The 21,553-nt window shown below is 34.7% G+C and overlaps 1 protein-coding gene across 8 annotated transcripts in view; it reads right to left on the reverse strand.

Annotated features, from left to right (window-relative positions):
• Positions 1 to 21,486, reverse strand: part of LOC138321742 (protein unc-80 homolog) — a 59,783-nt gene extending 38,297 nt beyond the window's left edge. For 2 of the 8 annotated variants that reach the window (XM_069265667.1, XM_069265663.1), the window contains exons 1-25: positions 21,173 to 21,463; positions 20,015 to 20,063; positions 18,960 to 19,122; positions 16,674 to 18,532; positions 16,037 to 16,341; positions 15,115 to 15,386; positions 14,355 to 14,536; positions 13,948 to 14,108; positions 13,330 to 13,471; positions 12,647 to 12,803; positions 12,083 to 12,316; positions 10,156 to 10,340; positions 8,938 to 9,153; positions 8,268 to 8,403; positions 7,753 to 8,001; positions 7,244 to 7,399; positions 6,756 to 6,872; positions 6,342 to 6,532; positions 5,673 to 5,885; positions 5,118 to 5,297; positions 3,004 to 3,142; positions 2,438 to 2,546; positions 1,907 to 1,979; positions 1,265 to 1,399; positions 329 to 515 (exon numbers count right to left, since the gene is read on the reverse strand). In XM_069265667.1, the coding sequence (XP_069121768.1) occupies positions 329 to 515; positions 1,265 to 1,399; positions 1,907 to 1,979; positions 2,438 to 2,546; positions 3,004 to 3,142; positions 5,118 to 5,297; positions 5,673 to 5,885; positions 6,342 to 6,532; positions 6,756 to 6,872; positions 7,244 to 7,399; positions 7,753 to 8,001; positions 8,268 to 8,403; positions 8,938 to 9,153; positions 10,156 to 10,340; positions 12,083 to 12,316; positions 12,647 to 12,803; positions 13,330 to 13,471; positions 13,948 to 14,108; positions 14,355 to 14,536; positions 15,115 to 15,386; positions 16,037 to 16,341; positions 16,674 to 18,532; positions 18,960 to 19,122; positions 20,015 to 20,063; positions 21,173 to 21,264 (5,902 nt within the window). In that variant the 5' untranslated portion in view covers positions 21,265 to 21,463. Of the gene's footprint in view, positions 1 to 328; positions 516 to 1,264; positions 1,400 to 1,906; positions 1,980 to 2,437; positions 2,547 to 3,003; positions 3,143 to 5,117; positions 5,298 to 5,672; positions 5,886 to 6,341; positions 6,533 to 6,755; positions 6,873 to 7,243; positions 7,400 to 7,752; positions 8,002 to 8,267; positions 8,404 to 8,937; positions 9,154 to 10,155; positions 10,341 to 12,082; positions 12,317 to 12,646; positions 12,804 to 13,329; positions 13,472 to 13,947; positions 14,109 to 14,354; positions 14,537 to 15,114; positions 15,387 to 16,036; positions 16,342 to 16,673; positions 18,533 to 18,959; positions 19,123 to 20,014; positions 20,064 to 21,172 lie in introns of all 8 variants that reach the window. The other 6 variants (XM_069265664.1, XM_069265669.1, XM_069265662.1 and 3 more) reach the window with 6 other exon arrangements.
• Positions 21,487 to 21,553: the final 67 nt, after the last annotated feature.

The following is a 21,553-nucleotide window of genomic DNA, read 5'->3' on the forward strand; positions in this document are numbered from 1 at the left end:
ATCACTGCTGTCATATCCACCCCTGGACCATATCATAGCAAAACTGATTGTTCTGTAAGCAACAACAGATTGGTCCTTTAATGTACATAAAAAGTATTGAATAACAATACCCATGTATGGCTTTGAAGTTGGGTGTCACTCTCTGTAAATCCTTAAAGAAAGTATCTGTGGGTCAGTGATTGGTCAGTTTTTTTCCACCTGAAATGTCTTCCTTCAGGTTTCCTATGACATAGTCCAGAGGTGAATATAACAACAGTGATAGCAACCCCTGGAATATCAAGGATGAATTAAAGTATTAGCGCCATATGTTAGGGAGGACCCTGTATACCTTCCTCATGCTCCTCCCCAGCGTGGTGGAGTGCTGGCTCGTACGCTGCAAGCTGGGTAATCGACACAGTCGTCATCGGGAAATTTTCACGACCAACACGTTTTCTCTCCTCCTCTGCCTGAAGAGCTTTTCGGATCATTTCCTGTTGCTCTTTTCTCCGAGTGGTTGTTGCAGTCACTAAGGATTTCTAAACATCATAAACATCATATATTTTGTATTCACAAAAATATTGGAATAAGAATCGCTGTTTTAATCTATAAACAGGTTATTTAATTGCAGCTCACCAACAATAACTTTCACAATTTTTATTCTTCAGCATGTTCTTACTGTAGAGTTGTTTAATATGGCAAGAACATTTTCCGATTTCCTCTTTGATTCTTGTTAAGTGATATAATCTTTCACTCTCTGTCAATTCTTTACAGTAATAAAGGCATTATACTGGGTATATTTCTATTATTTGCAGGTTTTCAAGTTCGTGGAAATTAACTGGACCACTTGAATACTTAACGAATAACCCACAAAAAACACTACTGTATAGTATTTTTGTCCTTTTTGCCAAGATATTTATTCTAGAATTACTTGATTTTCAGTTAATTCAGCTGTTGATTGAGGTTACCAAGCTATGCTGAAAATGTTGGAAGACACAGATGTCTAAACTAATATTCACATCTTTATGGATAAAGATTTACTAAAACTGAATTTTTGTATTCACGGTCATGAAAATTGTTTACAATGTAAGTTGGTACAGCCTTTCATCTGTTTCATAAATTCTGTCATGTTGATGTTACAGAGTGCAGGATGCCAAAGATCAAACTCTGGACCTCTGGTTATATAGTCTGACGCTCAACTTATTGAACCAAAAAACGTTTTGACAATTAAAGTTGTCTGCAAGACTATTTAACAACCTACTAGTAAATAGAAAACAGGCTGACTTACTGTGCCTTCCTGGTTGACGGTGACCTCTTCGATCTTGGCCTTGAAGTGAGGTGTCCAGGGAGGGTCCACCACAAGTTGATTAGGTAGGCCGATGGTCGGTGATGGGAGCGTGAAATCAATGTTGGGTGGGGGCAGCTTCAACAATCAAGACAGTATAATCTTAAATAGTAGGATAATAAAATAACTTCATCATTACATTTGAAATTACAAAATTTGCTAAGAAATGGTTTACTAGATTGTTTTTTGATAGTTTTTATGCAAACAATTCAGCATTAGCAAACATATGTTTTTGAGTGAAGGTCATCTCCGAATTCCCCATTTTTCCTTGTGAACCAATATGAAAATATATAGCATGAAAATTGTAATGTACAGTATGTTTTTCTTAGGGGATAATGATTTAACAGATTACTATGTAAAAATACCTAAACATACCATTATGATCATTGTGGATCACAAAACTAAAGACAAGTCTTGTACTCTCTTTTTTAATATTGCATATAAAACATACTGTACAGCCTGCTTTTGGTTGTTCAAAATTTTCCAGATTTTAATTATAAATGAGAAATTTAAGTTTCATCGTGATCAAAGCAACATCCCATGAAAATAACCAGCTATGCAGTAGTTTTTGTCGTAGTTTTTTACCTTAAAGAACATGTTTCCTCCATCTTCCATTCTAGGCCAAACTTGATGTCGGAACTTCCAAAGAACTCCAAACCTGAAGAGAGATTGAAAACCTCATCTGACCAATCATGACTACCTATTCATATCATTTCATTTCATCAAGTATCCGGTTGTAGAATTTAGATAATTACTGCTACATTTTATATTTTCTTTTGTATACTTTCATATACTGATAGTTGTCATTTTTTCTTTGTATATTAGCTAATAAGTATCACAGAAATATCCTTCTGTCCACACCTGAACTACAAGCTAATCTCTTCTTTAATATACTTCTATACATACATGTATATTTTCTTCATATTTTATATTATACACCACAATAATTTTCAGTCCCTGTCAGAACTACAAATTCATCTCTCTTTCAAATTACTTATTAATTATATACACATAAACTGGTGTTGATTTTTTCTTCATATTTCAATTACATAATACAAAACAGAGATACGTGTACTAGCAGATCATCCCGTCTCAGCCCGTGGGATGCTTACGAACCTGAGGACTGCATTGATCCTCTGACAGGTCTCTTCATGCTGTAGTTCCTTGGTGATGAGGGCGTGAGACTTGTCAGGGGTTTTAACAGACGATAACAGGAACACAGATGCTGTAAAAATATACCATCATATCATTTAATGTCTCAAGTATGTCATCATAATGATGTGTACATTATATGACATATTTGGTAACAAGAGGCCAGAGATCCTATCAAAGCAAAATTTTAACACATAACCTATCTGATATTCAGTGGCTATGCCTTATGTAATATTTTTGCATTTCACTGGAGTAAAATAACCATTGGCTAAAATTTCCTTGTAATGTCATGACTTGCCTTATCAGTAGGCAATGGCATATCATCAAAGTTCTAGGACATTGTGACAAAATGGTAGCCTCTGCTGGATTTTTGCAACTTTAAATTGAGATTCTTTAAAATGTACATTGTTGTAGTTTTGGGATGAAAAGCATCTTAAATTTGTGTTTGTTTCATATGAGATTTGATGAAACTTGTTTAAGAGTTCTTATTGTCGCTGGCAATATTAAAAACTTCTTATTAAGATTGTTACCTGCAGCAGCTGCCAGTTCCTGGTCGGTCTCCAGCATCAGTTCCCACGCCACAGGTAGGATATCTATCAGGTTGTCCTCTGTCAGTATAGGAGCAGCCTTAGCCAGGATTCCCATAGGACACTGGGTTAACTTCTGGACCTAAATTAGGATGGGGAAGACCGATTGAAACTTTTAATCTAGACATAAATTTATAACACAAACATTCTATCAAATTTTATTATATACACATTGATATAAAACAAAATTAGGAAAGGATAATGCTGAAGATTTTCATCTTAACATTTCATCACACATACATTAATATATAAAACATTTGTGACATTTTAAAAATAAAGAAAACATCTTACAATGCTTGGTGATATACCAGGCAGATTTGTTGTGTTGATTTCATCAATTGCAATAATGAACCAGGCTAACTTAGATATATATATTTGCCTGCATAACTTTGATGTATATACATTTGCCTGCATAACTTTGATGTAATACATTTGCCTGCATAACTTTGATGTAATATATTTGCCTGCATAACTTTGATGTAATATATTTGCCTGCATAACTTTGATGTAATATATTTGCCTGCATAACTTTGATGTAATACATTTGCCTGCATAACTTTGATGTAATATATTTGCCTGCATAACTTTGATGTAATATATTTGCCTGCATAACTTTGATGTAATATATTTGTCTGCATAACTTTGATGTAATACATTTGCCTGCATAACTTTGATGTAATATATTTGCCTGCATAACTTTGATGTAATATATTTGCCTGCATAACTTTGATGTAATACATTTGCCTGCATAACTTTGATGTAATACATTTGCCTGCATAACTTTGATGTAATAATTTGCCTGCATAACTTTGATGTATATATATTGATTTGCCTGCATAACTTTGATGTAATATATTTGCCTGCATAACTTTGATGTAATATATTTGCCTGCTAACTTGATGTAATATTTGATGTAAATATATATTTGTCTGTGTAACTTTGATGTAATACATTTGCCTGCATAACTTTGATGTAATATATTTGCCTGCAAAACTTTGATGTAATATATTTGTCTGTGTAACTTTGATGTAATATATTTGTCTGTGTAACTTTGATGTAATACATTTGCCTGCATAACTTTGATGTAATATATTTGCCTGCAAAACTTTGATGTAATATATTTGCTGCATAACTTTGATGTAATATATTTGTCTGTGTAACTTTGATGTAATACATTTGCTGCCTGCATAACTTTGATGTAATATATTTGCCTGCAAAACTTTGATGTAATATATTTGCCTGCATAACTTTGATGTAATATATTTGCCTGCATAACTTTGATGTAATATATTTGCCTGCATAACTTTGATGTAATATATTTGCCTGCATAACTTTGATGATAATATATATTTGCCTGCATAACTTTGATGTAATATATTTGTCTGCATAACTTTGATGTAATATATTTGCCTGCATAACTTTGATGTAATATATTTGCCTGCATAACTTTGATGTAATAATTTGCCTGCATAACTTTGATGTAATATATTTGCCTGCATAACTTTGATGTAATATATTTGCCTGCATAATTTGATGTATACTTTGCCTGATGTAACTTTGATGTAATAATTTGCCTGCATAACTTTGATGTAATATATTTGCCTGCATAACTTTGATGTAATATATTTGCCTGCATAACTTTGATGTAATATATTTGCCTGCATAACTTTGATGTAATATATTTGTCTGTGTAACTTTGATGTAATATATTTGCCTGCATAACTTTGATGTAATATATTTGCCTGTGTAACTTTGATGTAATATATTTGCCTGCATAACTTTGATGTAATATATTTGCCTGGCATAACTTTGATGTATATATTTGCCTGCATAACTTTGATGTAATATATTGCCTGCATAACTTTGATGTAATATATTTGTCTGTGTAACTTTGATGTAATATATTTGCTGTGTAACTTTGATGTAATATATTTGCCTGTATAACTTTGATGTAATATATTTGCCTGCATAACTTTGATGTAATATATTTGCCTGCATAACATTGATGTAATATATTTGTCTGTGTAACTTTGATGTAATATATTTGTCAAACTAACCTGTGATGTGATGTACTTCATTATGGCAGTATCTTCCTTAACTTCTTTTGGTTTCTCTTCTTTCTTGACTGATGTTGAATTCATCTTGAGTTTGCTCATAGAGACATCAGTCTTAATTTTTTCCAAGAGGGGCGTACTCTCTCTACGTTTGGTTGGAGAACTTTGCTGGAATATTGACTCCTATGAATTAAAAGAGTGATACTTTGCTGAATTCACGTATGATTTACCTATTTTAACTCATTCACCCCTGAAATTTCATAATGGACTGATCTATTCTTTGATCTTGAAGAGCCAAAATGTGTGTATTCAAGGGTTAATCAGATAATTAGACTATTTCTTTAAAAAGATCAGTTCAACTGATTTACCAACAACATGACTCCACTTATTAGTTAGACTTGATTCCCTTCTATCCTCCTTCACCAGAAAAAAAACAGAAAAGAACCTAGAAATAACTTCTATATAGCAGCATGCAGGATGTGACACTGGGTGGTGCAAAATGATAGAACAAGATAATAACTTTTTGCAGGAGGTATAAATATTAAAACATCAACTCACCCTTCGCTTTAGTCTCTCCTTGAGGAAATCTGCCTGTAGGCCCTGTTTAGTTTTGTCCAGAGTTTCTGGATCATGCTCAGTGGACAGATAAACTTTCCGCATCGCAGTGACGAGACGAGAACAGGATCGTCGCTGTCGTTCGTAACAATTGGGGTGACAGTAGTGTTGGTGGGGACAAATGAAGTTGGACAGGTTCGCCAACTGTACTACAACCTGTTAAAATACATTTTACACTAGTTCAGAAATGAACTACAATAAATTGCTAAGTAAAGAACTTTAAAATAATGAGTTTCAATCTTTATCTTTTGAATTATTATCTAAAATATTATGACAATGAACTCACAGTCATTTATAAATAAGTTGTTATTGGGGTTTTTTTTAATTTAAGTATTCTCTCCCTTAGTAGCTAGTTATATTTCATATTAAGAGTGCAAATACATTCTCCTATAACTTTTCTTTAAATGTGAATTTATGACCTCTTTGAAATGTATATCTAGTTCATAATAAACCAGATTCATAGATTCCACATTCCAAAAATGAAGCCTAGTTGTTGATATCCAAGCAAGAAAATTTGTAACTAAGGTTCAATATTTTTCTTATGATCATTGAGTAGTGCTATTTCTGAAATGTCATGCTCAAACATATTTCCTACGTTGTGTCTTCTCATACCTTAATCCAGGGCATGTTCTGACAGAGACTGTAGTCATCAGCCTCCTGGTACTCTGCTCCACTTTCTGCCTCGTCACTCATAACAGACTCCATATCGTCTACTCCATCCTCCTCTGTGAATCGCTCCCCTCCAGATTGCAGAGACTGACTGCTGACCTTCCGGCCTTTCACACTTCCAATACGTTTTATACCTAAAACGAAAGTAGATTTCAGCTAAACAATACATTTTATACCTAAAGGAAGAGTAGATTTTCAGCTATCTAATACAATTTATAACTAAAATAATAGTAGACTTTCAGCTAAATAGCATAGAGCATATTTGGCACAATGTACTGACCACACCGACAGGCTCATTTTACACCTGGTCCAGAAAATAAAACTCAAGTCCTTATTGATAATTTGTATGATACTCACTTCCCTCTGTCTGCCGCATCAGTCGGAAGCTGCGATTATGTCGGAAGCTTGTGTTATGTGTAGAACCTCGTCTGTTATACCTCAGCAGTTTCTGACGACCCTGGGCAAGTCTTCGTCCTGAAGTAAACAGAATTTACTTTATACAGTCTATAACTTGAGTGAAAAGAACAAAGAATATCCATGAAATTTACATGATCCTCATCTCATGTTAATAGATAAATGGACGCAAAAGCAAATCAAAATCGGCAAAAACCTATAAAGTCAAAAATTCAAAGTAAGGCAGTAAAAAGTTGTTTGCAGAAAATCTTGAATCATTTCTAACAATAGTAGTGTGAGGTAATTGAGAAATCCAGAAATTTGAAATTATGACTTCATGAGTAGAGAACCTAATTACATGCTGATTGACATAAAATGAATTTACAAAAGCATGGTAATAGATTTGAAACACTAATACATACTTTTACCCACTCTGGTATGAGAATGCTTACCCTTACGTTCGTCTCCTGGTATGTGTGGTGACATGGTGGGGTCCAATACAGATATAGATGTTGTACTGCTGTGCAATGAATCTGACCGATCACCATGGCCTAGGACAGCAAAACTGATCTTGCGTTCTCCAACCCCCGGACTTCCGACTGCAACACCTACATAATACAATTTAAATTTGCTAATATAGCCTAAAGTTACAATGGAATCCAGTATCCCTAAAATCCATATCATCATGTTAAGAGTTTAAACATTTCGTCCTTAAATCAAATAATCCATGGTGGTTCATTATTGTGAAAATATTCTTCAGATAATTACGAAGTCCAAAATGAATACATGAAGATATTCTATACAAGATCATCTTTAAATAACCCTAGATGTTAATAGGACGTTAAACCTTATAAACTAAACCAATATATATACAGACAAGAAAAGTCTTTTTGGAGAAATCCAAATGGAATAAGATATGAACATAGAACCAATTACATTTCAGAAGCCAAAGTTAATTTACCAGAGGAAGAGTGAGGAATATCGGCCATATTGGACTCGGAACTTGGAGAATGGCCCGGACTGCTCACAATGCTACTCCATCTCCGCGTTGTCAGGTTCCTCTCCCAGCATCCACCTTCTCTTCGAGGACTCCTGCTCTTGGGTAAATCTCGAAATGTCTCACGTAGAAATGTTGTGATTTCTTGGAGAACAAGACAAGCTATCATTTTCAGAGCGTAAGGGCAGGTACTACCAGACTCATTCACTGTCGCTGTTGAGAAAAGAAAAGGTAGATTATTGATATGGTATAATTTTCTTTTTTTTTTTACTTTTCAATTTATTTCTGCAGGTCTGTTAGAATTTACATTTGAAATGATTACTTTTATAAACAGTCCAACCTGTCAAAACATAAAAACAAAACTCTAAATCTTATTTTAGTTTCAAAATGATCAACATATATTTGTGTTAAAACCTATTCAATTCTGATAATGGAATTTCAAAAAATTTGAATACCATGTGATCGTTAGTCTTCGTTACCTTCATCTAAAAAGTCTTCCTCATCATCCATGGTGCGGAGTTCCCGTTTCCTGGCCTCGGACCGAACATCTCCAATAACATCAAGTTTACTGGCGTACTCCTTAGACAAGATGTACTGCAGCATGGTACCAAGATTCTGAAACAGATAGAGATATGATTAACAATCACAGATCTTCAAGAAAACGAGACATTAACCATTGTATTATTGGTCACATTGATCTTGACGTAGGACTTTCTAAACTATGCTGTGTACATATCTGTAAGTCAAAATTAACACATTTGCACTAAAAAACTTGTACCAAAATAACTTTGTTTACAGAACATGATTTGTCATTCTGAATTAGAGATAATAAGAAAGTGTTTTTATATCATAAGGGAACTTGAGTATATACCAATATACTACCATATGTTTCATTCTAATATCTGAGAAAAATAAAAGTATCCATATTGCAATAACACTTTGGGAAAGATAAACTCTACTAGAATTGAAACTTCACATATTGTCTTTGAATGAAGAACAATTATAAAATTGTTGAAATTTCATGTAGTAGGTGCAGAATGGTCAAATCAGAATTTGAACCTTGGACCCTCTGAAAACTAGCCAGATGTTTACAATTCAAGCCACCTGGTTGTCAGTGATCAACCTGATCCAGATCAGTTACAAACATACCTCTGCCCATGCGTAGAACATCCGTCCAGCGGCCTTCTGTAACGTTAAGGTCCTCCGATAACCTGATGGTTGACCTCTATTCTGTAATGCCGAGGCTGAATGACGAAAACTGGGAAGGTTTAAGTGCATCCAGTTTGGCCAGTCGCCATGGTTACATCGATGGATGAAATGTGCACACTCCAACAGCAGGGTTGCTCTGGCAATCACTGGTGCCTCCTAATTATCACAAAAACACATTGTATATAGAGTGAAAATAAAGCAGTAGTAAGTCATAAAGTGATATATACAAATAAAGGACATCGTAAATAGCAATGCAAAATATAGAAATATACTCAGTCATATATTTATTGATGTTAAATCCTAATTTGAATAGTCAATTAAGTATGTTTTCTTGCCAAATCGAATTTTAAAACCAAGCACAAGTGATCTGAAAGTACAAAATGTCTGACATGTAAGACAAAAAGGTTCCTAAAACCGAGACATGATGCAATATGATAAGGAATAGGATGGGAGAGTTTTATGGTAGAGTATACTTAATACTAGCTAAAAATCTAAATGATTAATAATTCATAGCAGAACCTTTGTTAGTGCTTGATCAGGGACAGGTTTCATCAATATCCCTAACATTAACTTAAAGATGCTCCACCGCCCACAGAGCATAAATGATATTACTCATTTGAACAATAATTGGGGTTTAATCGTGTATATATATGCCTAATTAACACAAAAAATAATATAAAATAATTTATTTCGCCTTTGGTGCATGCGCAATCAGTACTTCATTCCATATAGGATATAGTGTCAAGGAATTTTTTCGGGATGCAATTAATTATTTTTCATATTTTTAACTTTAAGTAAAATGAGAAGCCCAAACTTTTCAATGGTGGTAATGGTGTAAAGTAAGTAACTTTTGTAACTGAAGAAAAATACTAAATCGCCAGCTCCTGTTTTTTATAGTGAAAAAATACCATTTGTCAGCGGTGGAGCATCTTTAAGGAATTCAAGTACCTAGTAAGATCATTTTCCTGAACGTCTGTAATGCTTTCCTATGCAGAATTTGAAGTTAAAAAATTCTTAAAGTTAAATAATGTTGAAGAAAAATTATTATCCATAAGAAAGCATTACAAAAGTTAAGTAGAGTTTCTTAAATAAAAAAATTTCCTTATCTTCTGTAATGCTTTCCTATGGAGAATTTGAGTTAAGGATCTAACTTCTTACCAGCTCCAGCATGGCTGAGATAAGCGTTGGATCTGGTACGGAGCCTGGATGACAACACTCCAACAGAAACGAGAACCTCAACATCCCAGATTTCACCAGAAACCGATCAACAAGCTTCTTCTCTTTTGTCAGTATGGACTGCGACTCTGCGTCATCTGCTGCCGTCGATTGGTTGGACTTCCAGTCTACAATCAAACAGGTTCCATAGAACCACATTGTGTTACTGTAAGTGTACATGTTTTAGCGGTAATCATATTTTAGCATATCTTGTAATAGAAACTTTGAGCTAAGATATGATTGCCCTAATAGCATTTTCTGCGAGTCTTTGATAGAATTTATTTTTTATTTTTTAAATTACATTTAATTGCCCCAAAATCTAAAAGAAATATATTTACAGTAACTGTAACATCTCATCTGTATTTAACAATTTATGTAAACTATTATTAACAATGACATTTTCATTAAAGCAATAGTCATCATTTTCATTTGATTTCGTTCTCATACATTTGATATAACATTACATTAATTTAATAAAAAAAATCTTTGAAACAGACTTCATGATATTTGAATCATAAATTGGAAGGAGAAAAAGAAAAGGTCATTAAATGATACAATCACCAACTGATAGAAGTAAAAATACTGAATGATTAAGAAAAAATATCATATTAAACAAGAAAATTGAAGAAAGTCAAAAAATTATTAAGAAGAAAAGGAAGAAAAAAAGTGAAAAATATTACTTCAAGAAAAATTGATATGCAATATATGTCAATAAATTTTAAAATGTTGACTGATAAAAGAAAATGATGAACATGGATTTGGTATCCATAATTATATTGAAATAATAAATTAAATGCACACATATTTTATACAATAAATTTTAAGTTGATAAACATCTGCAGAAATATAAGCCTTAGGTGCAATTTCAGTTTGATGAACTTGCCATTTTGACATACAAGTACATGAATATACATAGGTACACGTAGTTAGCAGAAGCTTTTTTTTAAATTGATAAAAAATGTGTCCAGCATTGCATGGTATCGTTGCATGATAAGGTTTTTTTTCAGGAATAGAAAATTTTTCTCCTAAAGCTACAATGGTAGTCACAATCTGGATTGTTTACAATTGAATTTCAATCGGCAATTTAGCACTCAAATCTGAAATTGTACATCTCTGCAGATAGAGAAAGAGTGATACAAGACCTTCAGTCACCCGGGAAAACACCAGTCTTTTTAGTTTAAGAGAATCCTAAAAAAATCTTGTCAACATTAATCTTGCTAAATGAAAAAGTAAAGAAAGTTCTATACAAATATTATGGTAAGTAACAGTTGATTGATCAAAATTATAGAAATATGCACAGAAAATCCACACAAAACTAGAACCATTTGTAGAAACCTACTGACGTCACACACTTCTAAAATTGAAATATTTCACTACATATACTACATGTACTATGACAAAACCCTAGCAAGACCTTCAAATCAAACCTAAATATCAATTAGTTAATTACCATAGGTACTAAAATAATCCAGGTTTTGTTTTTCATGCAATAACCTTTGTTACACAACCTCTAAACATTACTGGTACAGTTTACTAGTTTTTAATCTGTACAAAATCCTGATAAGACAAATGTCAGACTATTCTTGCAATTCAGATTACAAGATGACAAACACACAACACGAAAGAGAGAAGCATCCCAGAAATAATAACATGCCAAGTTTGATAGAATTGCTTTATAGAAAGTACACCATGCTATAAAGATAGAGAGCAGAACTCGATATTGAGATATATAACAAACACATCACCAACTTACACCTATATGATGTAGATCAACACCGAAAACGGACTTTATCATGACCTTTGACCTTCTGACAACCAGTACATTTTCATGCATATGAGACTGGCACAACACATTATTTCTCCTACGTACTATCCACACTGCCTCGTTTACTCATCCGCTTTCCCAGACTTTTCAAACCGCCCTCAATCCGTTTCCTCGCACTTAAGAATGTGACTGTTGCATGACTGGCGGTCTTGAAGGACATTTTGCCTTTACCGCCGACTCTGTTGAACTGTAACTCACTGCGACTTTCCCGGCGGTCAAGAGGTGGCGGATCGCTCAGGGCTTCCTCTTCATGATCGGACTTGGTGGCTCGTCTCCATCCTGTCAACATTTTATCATAATAGTCTCTGTTTTATAGCAACAATATCTTAGTTCATCACTAAAACAACCCATCTGCATACATCCTACCATATTGATCATAAATTTCACCAATAAAACAACTCATGCATACATCCTGTCAAAGTGTATTGCGTTTGAAAATCTACGAGTCAACTGAGCCAAAAAAGCATGCTCTGCTAGCTGAGATTGTATTTAACACTATGTACAAATGACACTGACTCATTTCTTTTACACATGAAATTGCGAAAGTAAATCGCTGCGAAAATAAGAAGTTTAACAGCATAAGCTGTTTTCCATAGTGTCAATTCTTACCGAGGTGGAATTTGCTGAAGCGGCGTCGCCCTGTACTGTTACTGGCGATGGAGTCATCCTCTGTGGTGGTCGGGGTAGGCGAGTTATGCTTACTGTTGTGTGACTCGTCAAGGAGCTCCGAGTCACTGGCCGCGGCATACTGCTGTAGTGCTAAGGTCTTAAAGATAATGTGGTTAAGATTAGTTTTTATAACATGTTACAAAATATCACATCGGAAATACAGTGAACTTTGCATATAACAATATATCAAGTGGACTATTATCATTTCAAGCAGGTTCCTGTTATAGGCAACTGACCTAAGATATCAAAGACAAGATTGAGTTTTGCTGGGGTGTTTGTCTTGTTTATATTAGAATAGATATCTGATAATAAATTTCATTATATGTGGAGTTTACTGAAGCACCAGCATGGGTCAAAAATTTTGAGATTTATGAATAAATTGTTAGTTTTAAATTAGTTCTTATTAGGATTTTTTTATCTTCTTACAAGAGGACATACAATTCAGCATTGGCTATAACCTTTAGCATCGCTATACATACCGGTATTGAATTTTGAAATTACCTTCACATCCCATGAAAATGTAAAAATACCATCTCCACAAATATATGGCTATACAGTAAAATTTAAAGCATACTTAAATTGATTTCTTTTTTTAAACATAAAATCACTGAAAAAATACATACTGAGGTGACTTTCTTCAGCTTTTTCTTGAAGAGAGACTTGCGTGTTTTTCCATGGTAATTCCCGGACTCCTCCGAAGCAGCTGATATAGAACGTCTCGTCTCGCGTTCATCACCACTCTCTGATGTCTGAGAGGTGGTACGTCTTATGGAAATATGAATATTTATACAGGATTTATACTTCAAATAGTCATGTCTGTAAAAATGCCACTGCCTCCATAAGAAATTGGATATAGACATAAAACCATATTCCCCCAACCAATTTTACATCGGGGTCATACAAAAGTTTTAAGTAGTTAGTTAACAAATGTTACATTAAAGCACTTAACTGATTTAGATGAGAGCTGGTTAGTTGTTCCAAAACGTAAATGATTATCTCGTACCAAATATAAAGCTGACTTGCAATCAAAATTGATTTAATCCTTCATTTTTTTTTCAAATATCTGCAGTTACAAATATGTTATTAGATATTATCAAAATACATGTAACAATCTGAACAAAAACAAATTTCAACCTCTCCCTATGTAACTGACTTTTGAAGTAGAATGAACTATTTTTCAGTTTTCAAACAAACTTATCAACAATACCAAACTTCTGTGAAATGCATTAAAACAAACTCACCTGATTGGAAGAGATTGTTTCAGCTTTTCCTGCTGTTCTTTCTCCTTCTGTTTCAAAGCTTGATGTGAATCAAGAAGACCTCCCAGGCCAACCCGACGAAACGTTCCACCGTGGATCTCCTTCACGTATGCCATGAACTGGCGAACGTCGCAAAACAGACCCTGTCGATAAAAGTTGATATATCATATTGCATGATATTCAAGAATTTTAGCAGCTTTCAAGATAATATTAAGGGAAAGAAGAAATAATAAATAAGGCTTATCTGTACCATTTACAAGATAGTGGCTGTACGTTAATGTTTTTTCTCTCACTTCATTTCTACATGATACAAATTTTCACATAATTTCATGATCTCATGAGAGAGCTCAAACACTTATTAGAGTGATCATTTGATCACAAACACTTACAATATTGTCGCTGCCGTACAAGTCACGACTATTCTCGACACATCGGGACACAAATGACTTGAAGATGGATGCGATGAGGACACCCTCCACCCCGCGGTACCCCACTCCACCTATAGCATGGCCGAAGTTGTTCTGAAAGCCATTTTGTTGAGATTCCTGACAACTGTTCTTCTTACTGCCAGCTAATTATAAACAAAGAAACTATTTGATGTATTAACTGAAACCTCCATTATACTTTTCATCATTTCTATCCAAAAGTTAAGTATTGTTTTTTTTTTTTTTTTTTTTTTTATCTAGAAATACAATGGACCTGCGATAATTCGGAAACTTGTAAAATGGAAAACTCAAACTCCAGAAGGAAATACTAGAAATCATTTGATTATTAACTAATTAAGTAAAATTTGCAGTCCAGAAAATTCACAATGTGGACAGTTTGGGCTGGGGATGTATTGAAATTATCAAGGATTCATTGTATAAAGTGTATTGTAAATCTTGAAAAAGTCTGCATCTTAAAACAACATTTCAGCTCCTTTATTTACTACTGTGTTGTACCCATTTACTGATTTAGAATAGCTCAACATTTCAAATGTCTTTCTCAACTAAGACTGTTAACACATGAAAAATGGAATTCATCCCAAACATACTGATCTTTGTTTTACTGTACAATCACACACAAAAGGCCATAATAAAATATTAAATAATACCACTTTCTCTTACAAAAGATTCATCATATCCAGTACACAAATTAAAGCTAATTTACCTTGCGATGTTGATGCAGAGCGCTCAGCGCGCTCACTTTGCTGTAAAATCAGACATGGCTCCACACAAAATCCCAGAAAGGCATGCAGGAAATCCACACTGTCTTGTAGCGGCGATTTCTTAATGGTGTCCTTCAGGTATGTCCTAAATAAGTTGGGATTTACCCTTTGTAGCCTCTGTAAGCAGTTTTGACCTTTTAACCTCAGCAGGTCTCCATGTGATCCACGAACACCATCGCCACAGCCATGGGGACAACCAAGGGCTTTAAAGATGCTGCCAAAAGTATATCACAAAATACTAAATTCTTGTTGAAAAAAATCTTTTCTCAAGAATACTGATTAATGTGGTTTTCTATCAAAGAAAAGATTATAAATACTAATATAGATATTGCATACTATATAATATTTAGCCTTTTAGTTTAATGTAAAGTTTTCCCATTCGGGATCTATTAAATTACAAAAGGTTAAGTCAGGATAAAAGTGTAAGGAGTCAAATTGTTTAGATGCAGTCCTGTCTGGTTCTACATTGCAAACATCAGTATACTGGTATATGTACATATATCTGAAATAGAATTCAGGTTGGTTAGTTGATTGGGCTTAACTTCCCATTAAGAGCTAAGGTTACTAAAGGACGGCCTTCGGTGTATGCAATGTGTTGTGTGAATGTCTGTATGTTTTGGGTGGCTGGATATATTCAGATTGTTTCTCCTTCCTAAAGTAGAACCCTTGCTCTTTTTTGTAGTGGTATTTCACTAAAACCTGCATCCAAAAATAACTAATTAAGACAGACCTGAAAATAATGGGAGATGCTGTCCCCCCGCCCCCACTTCACTTTTCACATAATTCTAGGGCAAATATTTTGGTATAACAATACACCACACAAACGTTTAGTGATAATACACTGTACAAAGGATTAATCCTCACCTGAGTATGGTGTCCATAGCCAGACTGTGAGCTGTCGAGTCACCACTTTGTCCTTCACTCTCTGTGCACGTACTTGTCTGGGACGGACTACCCTCCTTCTCCGCAGCCTCATTAGGCCCGTCCCCCTCAGAGGCTGGAGTGGTTGGTGTTTTTGGCTGCGTGTCTCTGGGTCTCTCTATAATGTCCAAGTCCAGCAGCCAGTTCATGATGTTGAGCAGGACCTCACAGATGCGGTCACTGGTTTGGGTGTTACTGATGAAGTGGACAGCCTGGAGAATCACTTTGTAGTTGATGTGGCCATTGTCCTGGAAGTTAAAATATTTTCTTGGTCATCAAATTACAGTTAAAACAAAATGTTACTTAAAACAATTCTACAGATTTATAGAATAAACTAAACAGATATTCCTTCATCTAAAACTGGCTTTAAATTTACTGCATACTGAAGTTTGATTGTATAAAAATCATAATGTAAGAGAACCAACAATCCTTTCATTTTATATAAATTTTGTAAATTGACACCAAGAAACTTAATACTTGTTAAATAGAAGTAGAATCAACTTTACGATGGACATAGCATATTATACAATCAAACATCTTGTATATGTTATTATAAGCATAAAGCACAAGTCCTTATTACCTGTATATAGTGTACAGATCCAGGTACTTCATGTACCTCATCTCCTTGGCGATAGCTGATATCAGAGTCAGTCAAACTACGTGAAATTCCAGATTTCTTTTTACCACTGTTGCCGATTTCAGTATGGGTTCCTCCATTCATTGGACTTTTGGGAGAAATAGGCTCATAGCTATGTTCTGTTACTGTAATGATAGGTTTTGGCATTGTGTCAAACTTCTTCTGCCCGCTTTCATTGCCAGTTGATTCGCCCTGCTGTGACGACCCGGAGGATTCATGGCTACTACTATCTGTAGCAGAATCCTTGTCGAAGCCCTGGGGGTGAAGCTTGGTTTTGGTGTAAGTGTTGCGGTTGCCTTTGTTTCGGTCACTATCAAATGGGGTGAGACCACTGAGAGACAAGGGGAATTTCACAGTCTTACTCCCAGAGGAGGAGTGCTGGCTCTTTGAACCTTTATCATTATCTGCTTCCCCATCTCCAGTAGACATCGTACCAGCGCTGGACGAGTCATCTTTCGTTCCATGGAGGAAAGATGAAGATTGGGAAGAAAATCCTGGAGACTTTGAAGTGGCAAATTGCACTTTGGCAGATGGACCTCCCACAGGGGATAATTTAGTAGGTTTTGTTGGAATAATCTGGGCAGTTCCTGTGTCAATGTGTCTCCGAACACCTCCAAGTCGAAGTCTCTTTGTCTCCCGATTTCGAAGTTCTTCAAACGCAGACAGGTAGGTAGGTCTATCAGGAGAAAGTTTATCTATTTCTGTCCCACTACGAATAGTTGTAAGTTTGGAGGAGAGCTTGCTGAAACCCTTGGCAGATGATCCACGTCTGTCACCGGACCTGTGAGCTTCAAATGGATTGAAAGGAAGTCCTCCATTCTTAAGTATCTTGATGTCGGAGAAAGGAAGTGAACGGCTTCTCGCTCGGTCGGTGCTCGTTCTTCGGAACACTTCGTCACAGACCTCCATTAAACGCTGTTGGATGTATTTGAGTGCCCAGTATATGCCATCTTCTGACCAATACTGACAGAACAGGCATCTTAGAACTGCCACATCAAAATAGCTTGCACTCAGGATATCTGGTGTGGTTGGTCCCTTCACTCCACTGTTCACAGCACTTACCAGCCTCTGTTTCACAAAATCGTGATCTATAAGTGACGGTAGTCTGTGACGGGGATTCATTTTGTCGTAAGACGAAGTACTCTCCCGTCGTCCACAGCTACAGCGTCTACTGCCATCGCCAGCTCCACGCATGGACATTACAGTGTTACAGTGTTCACAAATCACCTCAATGTTTGCTGACTGCGACTCCCCTGTTGAAGATGGACAGATATTAGACATGGTCACAATTGGTGCCCGTGGTGAATGACATTCTCCAGTGCTGGTCTTACGACTTGGATTATTTTCATCTTCACATTCTATACTTCTATCCATGCAGGGAACATGGAGATTTTCCCTTGAAGTACCTTTCCCCATATACACATAACCTGCATTAGTATTGATCTTCAACAGACTTCTCTGGGCCTTTAACACATTCCTCTGAGGTTTGACTGGTGTTGCGAAGCAAGGTATGTCAGGTTGCCTGTAATCCCATAATGGCTGCCATAGTCTCAGACCGTTCTCCAACTTCAACGTCTGAAAATCAGTGTCATCCATGTAGTCGAGAAGTGGGGCAAACAGATAAACAAACAGCTGAATTGTACTAAGAGAGTGCATCTGTTCAGAGGCACCACTATTGCCAATAGTGCGACCTCCGTTACGGAGCGGGTCCGACTCTTGGTCCTCACATTCTGAAGCAGCATCCAGGATAATCCAATGGAGAATATACAGCAGCTTTGTCTCGTTAGAACCAAAATGAGCATCTGTCAAGAAAAATAATAAAGGTTATCTATCAGACTAACAAAAGTATAATGATTAATTATTATTTCACCAAATCAATATTTGTGAAAAAAAAAATCTAAATTAAGGGTATCAGGCAAAAATGATTGATGATTTTTTTTCCCAGTTTCATTGTTGAAGTTGAACACTTATGAACCAAAATGTGTACAGCATCACTTTACTTTACAAACATACGGACTTTTAGTTTATATGAGACTCTATAGTCTTTTAGATGGAGATCTCCCACTTTTGACATCCTTAGTCTACTAGATGTTGGTAACCCTGCATAGAACATCCACAAGTTTACGGCAGGAAAAAAATATGAAAAAAAAAATAAAAATAGTTAGTTTTTTTTTTCGTGTCGTAAACCTGTGGAACATCTACATGTATATTAATGAATCAATCCTTTACCTATGTTGATTCGCTTGCACGATGTAAGGAGAGTGGAGCAGGCGTGCATGACATGAGGGAATGCAGCTTGTATGACCTTCCAGCGAGGCACGCTTTGTATAGCTGTACACAGACTTGGAGAACAACCATGTAAAATGTTCTGGACCACCACACGTTCAAATGACTGTAAACATTTTAAATTTTAGTTATTTCATACTTGAAATAAAATGTATAGGTATGTATCACAGAATTTCCAAATAAATAAAATGTATAATTCTATTCTTTAATTTGAACAGTCTTTGTTTATACGAGTATAATGTATAAAATCAATATACTGGTATTTATACATTTACTATCTATCTATAAGATTCTTTTCCCACTTCCATTTCAAAATTATTTGAAAATATTTTATTTTTCTATTTGTAGCCCATAATTAATGAATTGAATTGTTTATATTGATATAAAAGTAATGTTATCAAAATGGACACTTAAAGATATAAATACAGGCTCCTGAACACCAGTAAAGAGATGCTTAAGTTATAGAACATGCCATATTTCATTGTTGACTTTATAAAATAAACATCATGGAAAAGACATTTAAAAGTTTTGGCCTGTTCGATGTCAATATCTTTGTCCTGTTGCATGATTTCAAAACTGCATGACTGCAGTTATATCATAATTATCCCTTATTATATATTAAAGATATATACACTGCCTTCAAAAGGTTCTGATACATAAGATAAAATTTGCTGACAATTTATCTCGAAGAATACTCTAAGAAAGATAAATGAATGAGTTAGAGAATATCAACAAGTTGATAAATATATACTGATACCTGCATTAGTAAGTTTTACATATTTCTATTTTTGATGTGTATTTGTAAATTTTCTAGTGTATCACAACTTTTGGTGGACAGTACTAATTAGTGTATTATCATATATAACTGATTATCATATCGTAAGCCAATTTTTACTTCAGATATTGTGTAACAACAAAATTGAAAAAAAAAATCTGACAATTGCTTATAATTTGAATAGCTGATGATCATAAATTGTTCCTTGATTAATGATACTTACCACACATGATGCTTCACAGAGTTTTTCCAACTTTGGTCGAATAAAAGGTCTGAAAAATAATGAAATATTTCAATCCACAATGGGTGAGCTCTAGGCTATCAATAAAACATCCTAATATATTAGCTGACATAGCGAGTATAATGTAGCTTATAACAAAAGTGCCAGTACATTTATATACAAGGAGTACTTTTAGTCCTTTACTTGTAAGAAGAAGCATTTATATGAAGTTTATTCGCATTTTGATAGCATACATGTATTTAAACAGAGATCATATATATACCATTTAATATTTATTAATGAAATTTCTTAATAAAACATGTTTAATCCGAGAAGAAAACATTGTATATTAAAGTTGGATTCATAGTATAATGACATTTCTATTTAATATCTAATGTTTCTTTTATTAAATCATGATTCATGAAGACTAATTCATTAAATATTAAAGTGCATAGTCGGGCAATGAAAACAAGTATAATTGCGTTCATTGGCCTTCCAAAAGTCCTTACATATCAAAATGACGATCAAATTGTGCTTACTTTGTCCAGTTTAGACCATTGAAATTATGGAAAGCCCCATATAAATTTAACACTGTTCTAAAAATAAATTCTGAAAGCGAGGCTGCATGGGAATGTCAACACGGATATAGGCAGCCGGGAGGACGTTTTAGGATTCCTTTACTATAAATTAATTTCTTCGCGTGCAGAGCGATTTTGACAGGATATTTTATTTTTCTATTTCATAAGAAATTATACTGGATATATTAACACCTGATTTAAACCGACTTAAGCCTTCCTTTGCCCGACTATTCACTTTAAATGTATTTATTCTATATATAAGCTACATTGTAAGTAAACATGAAAAAATATTGGTTATAGAAATGAAGAAAACAAATGGGCCTTAGAATTTAAAGTATTTTTTAAGCTAGCCATTTTAATCTTGTTAATTTGTTATGCAACAGCACAATACTTTTCATAATAACATAACAGATAGTGTAAATTGTTAATGTTCCATCTGGGCTTGTGAGTCTAGTATTCTCTGTAATCGCTATAACTTTGTATAGTCTATGCGACGCCTATTTGTTATAGTTGCATCAATGTTTACAATAACAATGCATAACAAAAACGGCCCACAGATGTTTGTAAGCAAACTGTTGATTACCTCGTCTGCCTCCAGAAGAAAGTCTGAATGGGCAATGGGATCGTTTGATCTCCATCAGAATCGTCGCCTGAAACGGCCTTCCGTTTTACCATAATGCAATTTCAGTTAGAACATTTGATAAAAACACACTTTAGCATCTTTATGTCTGTGATGAAAGCTACTCTGATCACCACAAGATGGCCGCAGCTCGGATACATTATCGAAGAGCCGATGTGATGTTGATGAGCTTGCTGCTGCTGCTGCGTTTGAACTCTTGACCTTGTGCGGAGGGGAGCCAACTCCAAGATAAACCGCGAAAAAAATATTTCACATAGAAATGTGATTTTTAATATGCTATTAAGTATCGAAAAATTGTATGTTTCTTTTAAACTCATATTTTAA

This window comes from Argopecten irradians, chromosome 4 (assembly GCF_041381155.1).
Source record: "Argopecten irradians isolate NY chromosome 4, Ai_NY, whole genome shotgun sequence".
Lineage (NCBI taxonomy): Eukaryota > Metazoa > Mollusca > Bivalvia > Pectinida > Pectinidae > Argopecten > Argopecten irradians.